Here is a 6,000-nt window from a genome sequence, read left to right on the forward strand (position 1 = left end):
TTTAGGGGTAGGGTTAGTGTAAGGGGATAGAATATACAGTTTGTACAGTATAAAAACCATTATGTCTACAGTATGGAGGTCCTCACAAGTATATCTAAACAAACATTTCAATTATGTTTGCTAAATTGTCACTGGCATTGTCAGCCCTTGGTTATTATATAAATAATACACTGTTCAAATGAGATGAAATGACAAGGTTGAGTGTTTTTACTCCATTGTTTGTTTGTACGGAGCCCCGGACATGACATGCAGGAAAAAAATTATAGGCTAAATCGTGCGCGCGATTTACTAATTCGTTCCCTCAATTTACTAAATCGTGCACACGATTTACTAATTCGTTCCCTCGATTTACTAAAACGTGCGCACGATTTACTATTTCGTTCCCTCGATTTATAAATCATGCGCAATCACCTACGTCCGTTACACTCACCCACCTAAATCTCAACCCCATCCGGGTCACGGCACCAATGTAGCCCCTCCAGTTCGCACCGCCTGCTTCAAGCGCAACGCGAACCCAGGCCTGTCCGCATGGGAGATGGGCGCTCTAACAAGGAGGCTAAAAACCGCAGTCTCTAGCATCAGTCGCTAGAGCGCCTCTTGAGATCAGGGCAGTGAGGTTTACACGCACATCTCTTATCGGCCTACGTCCGTTACATGTATGCTGACCCTCGCGTACGCGTAAAAGTGAAGTATACTTTGGCCTAAAACCGCAGAAGGGTCCGACTAGAGCCTAAAGTGCGGAGCACACTGAAAACTAAGCCGCCCGACACTCAAAAATGGCCCAACATTGCCTGACAGCTGACCGTCGGCTTGGTGTATATTGGGCTTTATGTATGGTATTGCTAGGGGACATGTCGGAAAAGGAGGGCAATAAAAGTTGTGCTTGAGTGAGAATGACTCTTGTTCTGGTGAGACTGATAAAAGACAAGTAATAGTGAGGACCCCTGCAGACTAGGGGTTGCACAACTGTTTTTTTTAATATATATATTCAAAAAAATAGTTTGCGTCAACAAGTGTGTTGTATTGTTATTGCAAGCTTGAATACTCAATGGCTTCCGACAGAGCTGACTAGTGGTTGATGTAGGTGACTGTCCGCAAGCCCAGCTTCAGACCCCCATGATTGCGTGGCAAGGTCAATAAATCTCTAATGAGATAATTTGACCCTCCTTGTGTGGCAAGGTCAATGCGTCTCTTAAGAGATCATTTGACCTTTTTATGACAAGCCAGGGTTAGTTCTAGTTGTATAATGTCATGTGGTGTGACTTTCCAAATATTTAATGATATTTATAACTTATTGTTTTTCATGACATTTGTTAAAAATTATAATACGAAAAATATGTTTTAAAACATTTTTAAAAGTAATAATGAAGATGTATTCACTCAAATGTTTGCCAGGTGTATAGGAAAACATTTTATTACTGGTACTTTTTACTTGGTGGTCACACAACATTTTTAGAGGTATAAAAATGGCTATTTACTACATTAAACCATTAGATTGCAATGCTGAATCTACTACTGATTAACTTCTTATTTTTCCAGCAAATTCTTTTAATATACAGTACTTGTATAATCTAATTGAAACCCAGTGGGCTGAGATTACTGAAGCTTTCCCCCTGTGTTGTATTATTACAAAGCAGGCATGCACTCAGTTAGAAAGCCATTGCCATCCAGTATAGTAACATTGTTTCTGTTTGGGGTCAATTAAAAAAAGGCCCTGGGGTTTTTTGGACCTCTAACATAAGAACACGAGAGTTAAAGCTTTAAAGTTGATGTACTAGAAACGCAGCATCCTTCACAAAGCAAACTGTGAAGAATAAAACAATGAGAGGAAAAAACTTGCACTGCATCACTGCCCTGTGAGCATCTCCGCTTGGAGCTCTAACAATTGATGAACAAAACACAAGGCAAAAGCCAGCCTGCTGAAGAACACACGTTTCTCCTCAACCAGCAAGATTAGCAGATCAAGTGAAGCAGGATCCAAGCGGCTCGGAGCTCTAGAGCGTCCCATAAGCATTACGGCAGCAGCCAGTTCACAAGCCCTATTATCACTCTGCCTTTATTTTTGCCTGAGCGATGTCACACACTAGAGCAGAGCGTCGTGAGCTTTTACACTGATTGGCAGATTGCAGAAGGACATAGACGAAGGTTTACAGCCTACACAGTGAGATCTGTCATTGTCTGATCTATCTGTGACGGTTGTCCGATGTCAGCATCATGACTCAAGCGTGTAATAATCATTCAACAGTGGACCGCACCATGTTCACGCAGCAACAACATCTGGAGGTACTGCTTTCATCTCAGACAGTGGCCATGGTGAGATCAAAGTCTTTCTGTTTAAAAGGAAAGATTTAATGTGCAGATTTTCATTGGGCCACTGAAATATTTGTAGGGTAGTTAAGAAGCCCCCAAAGTGATTTTAATGGATGGATATTAAACAAGACAAATGTATGCGTTTCCCCAGCTGCCTGTAAGATTTACAGTATTTTTCCCCTCTTTTAATTTCTTAAAGTAGCTTGTGATGTAAGCACTTTTCAGCCAGTGGTGTATGCCAAATACACCGCCACATGAAGCTTCCCTCTGACAGGTGCAAAATATTCAATATACTCAAATGAACTTCATAATATATCATTATGCATGCCAAGAATTCAGAATCAAACATGACAATAAACAAAGGAGAGAAATACAATTATATGCAAACAGTTATTCCTTCAGTGCAGCTGCTTCATGCCAATGTCATTATAAACACCTAATGTATTCTAGGCCATATCATTAACTCCAGCATTTTACCAGAACATCTCATTTGACACTGATGTCTCTGAAACCGTCTCGACGTATGACATACCTGACTGAGTGTAATGCAATGTGGCATATATTTCTGCTTGAGAGAACACACCTGTCAGAGAAACATTTTCTCTTACAGAGCAGGTGCATCATAACAGTCCAAACACAAACCTAACACACAAGCTGAAGAGATCTGTTGTGGCCTGAGGGAAAGATCAGCTAGACCACATCAAGCTGCCATCTTAGAGTAAAGCCAAAATCTCGACAAAAACGAATCCCCGATTGACATCAAAGAGAGTGAGAGAAAAAAAACTCTGAATCGTGTAAGCCATTTCGGGTAGCACATAAATTGAGGGCATGGTGGTTAATTAGTTGGTCTTATATAAACTGTTTTACAAGCACCTTGGAATATTTGGAAATTTGTCTTGTGTGTTGTCTATCTAATTACTCTACGGATATCATCTAAATTTTTATAATTAATATTTGAACTTTTTTTTTGTTTGTTTGTTTGTTAAGTAGATGATCAAGAAGGTGACATTTGCATTGTCAAGGACATAGTCAATAATCTACACTGTGCCTCATTTAAACATTTTAATATGGTGTATGTTGAGATTAAGCTATGCCTTTAAAAACTTAACAGTAACAGGGTTATGAATTATAAAGGTCATTTAGCCATTACTGGCCTTTTGTTCAAGGTCACGACACTAGTAGGTGCTTATTATAACGATTTAAATATTTTTTATAATCAGTTGTTTACTGCACAAAATCATGGTAACAGGCTTGACTATATAAGATTGTCCCCTACTGACAAACCTAAGAAAATATACAATAAAGTGATAAAAAAAAAAAAAAAAAGAGGAAAAACGTACGTGTCCTTGAAGAATTTTCATTTATGGAAATGTCCACTATGTTCTTAACAACTAGGCTATAGCAACGTTAGACAACTTCTTTAAAAACGTAATAAATACAACACTAACGGGTTTTTGTAATATTTTTTATTTTGTGTACATCTTCAATAAAGTTATAATGCCAGTAGCCTACTTATTTTTTGACACTGCACTGTCCAATAGTGATCTTAATGGAAAGTGCTCGAGCAGTCAACTGTTGCTATGGTTACCTCCTCACGCAAACGCGATTTATTTTGCGAGCCTACAATTAGCGCATTCTGACAACTTTTTGATCACTAAAACGTTGTTTGGAAAAAGTGTTGAAATGCATATGTTAAGTTAAAAAAAAAAAAAAGAAAAAATACACCCCTAAAGGGTGTTTTGATTTGGATATTTTGGTGGGGGTCAAGCATTATTAGGGGGCATTCAAGCCTTAATTAGCCCTTGCCTTCAAACGCCCCGTAACTCACACCAATTCATGTATTTTTGAAATCAGTCAACAGATGTATGAAAGTCGTGTTTAAGGTTTGCGCATAAAACTCGTCACAAATGTAAGTTGCAGTACAGCCCTATACGCGTTATAAAGTCAACAAATCATCAAATGATTAAGAGGAGCAGCTTTGCTGCTTAAATGAAACGCGTTACCTGAGTTTTGAGGGGTTCTCCGTGCTCAATGATGCTTATAAAAGGAATTTCCAAAAAAGAGGACATAAATTCCATTTGTACTATTTCCTCCTGAGTCTGAGGGAAGGCGAGCACAGCCGAGACCCCCTGGACCACTATATCCTGACACACACACCTGAAGAGCGACTCGGGGTCTCCGCTCGGGGCTTCCCGAGCCACCACGTCCAGGCTCAAGTTGTACGGAAGAAAGTTGTTGCCGCTTTCGGCGAGACCGTTGAGGGCGCGGTGGAGAGCCGCCCGCACCCGGACCGACTGACGGGGAGGCAGGAGGGCACCCAGGCGCACAGTGTGTCCTATCCGCGCTAGGATGTGGCAGGGCTGTGGGTGAGAATGAGCAGGCTGGACGAGCAGGGTATGGAGAAGGAATATTTGCGATCCCAAATAAAAGTATGCCAAGAATGTGTAGAAGATGAAATTCATCCTGCTTCACTCTCAAAGGTGGTGATGAGGCATTGTCAGAAGATAGCATTGCTCGCCTTGTTGTCTGGTCTTTTCTTTAAAGTCCTTTATTGTTTTTGTTTTTTTGTGCAGGATGGTGTATGAGGAGTGATCTATGGAGTTACTGTGTGAATGTGATACTCTGCTCAGGAGAGGAGGGGGTTTCGCGAAAGGCGGAGATGTCATTGCGTTCACACCCAAAGAAGCGCTGGAGAGGCGTAATGGTATCATTAGGAGAACAGCGCGAGAGAGAGAACGACTGTATTATTAAAAACTCTTTTTGCCCAAAGTCATGTTTTTACACTTAAGTCCTCGTGCTATTTTAGAGAGGCAGCTACATGACTTTTCCTAATATGAAACTGATCATAAACACGATTTCAACTTACTTAACTAAAGTCCTTTTTCATGAAAAATGTATATATACGGTAATTGGATACAGCAAGCACACACACACACACTTAAAAATTCTATGCCATGCCTTAAAGGAATAGTTCACCCAAAATTGAAAAATAGAATCATCATTATACTGAAAGTCTTCCCCTCCACTGCAGCTCTGAAATGTCAGTATTTTCAAATTAATGGCTTCTCATGCAAGAACCAAAGATGTGATGTTAATTTAATTGGTTTGTTTGTCACACAAAACTCGTATGGATTTAGAAGAATTTGAAAATAGCCCATAACTTGTAATTTTATGGTGTTTTGTCCTTTTTGGAGCTTGTGGTCAATATTTGGTCACTGTTTACTGTTGAAGTATGGCATAGAATATCTGTGTTAAGATTTCTCAAAACAAAAATGCATGTAAATGACCTGGAACAAAAAGAGGGTGTGTAAAAATAATGAATGATCAAAACATTGGGTAAAGACTCCCAACACTTTTAAAATTCTTATGTCCTAGTAGGTGCAACAATGCATTTTCACATGCTACTCATATAATTCACTCATGTAATTTTGCGCAAACATTACAGCATTTAGTGGAAACTATTTAATAATCAAGTCTACAATTATAGAAGAAGAAAAAAAACAAGATGGAGTAATGGAAGCGCTTAAATTAACATGAAGAAAAAATAACAGAAGAGAGAGATCACAGAAGGCAGGTGATGGTAAGTGGGTCACTGTTTTGGACCCATCAGAGATTCGATACGGGCCAGTCATGCAGTAAAATGGAATCTGATGAAAGTGGACTGAAGCCTCGGCCAATCATACACTCTGT

General features: G+C 39.7%; 1 protein-coding gene across 1 annotated transcript in view; it reads right to left on the reverse strand.

Annotated features, from left to right (window-relative positions):
• Positions 1-5,694, reverse strand: part of LOC127522704 (glutamate receptor ionotropic, NMDA 3B-like) — a 75,529-nt gene extending 69,835 nt beyond the window's left edge. Inside the window, exon 1 of the mRNA XM_051912954.1 lies at positions 4,314-5,694. Coding sequence (XP_051768914.1) covers positions 4,314-4,772 — 459 coding nt within the window. The 5' untranslated portion in view covers positions 4,773-5,694. The remainder of the gene's footprint in view (positions 1-4,313) is intronic.
• Positions 5,695-6,000: the final 306 nt, after the last annotated feature.

Source organism: Ctenopharyngodon idella, chromosome 11 (genome assembly GCF_019924925.1).
Source record: "Ctenopharyngodon idella isolate HZGC_01 chromosome 11, HZGC01, whole genome shotgun sequence".
NCBI classification, from domain to species: Eukaryota; Metazoa; Chordata; class Actinopteri; order Cypriniformes; family Xenocyprididae; genus Ctenopharyngodon; species Ctenopharyngodon idella.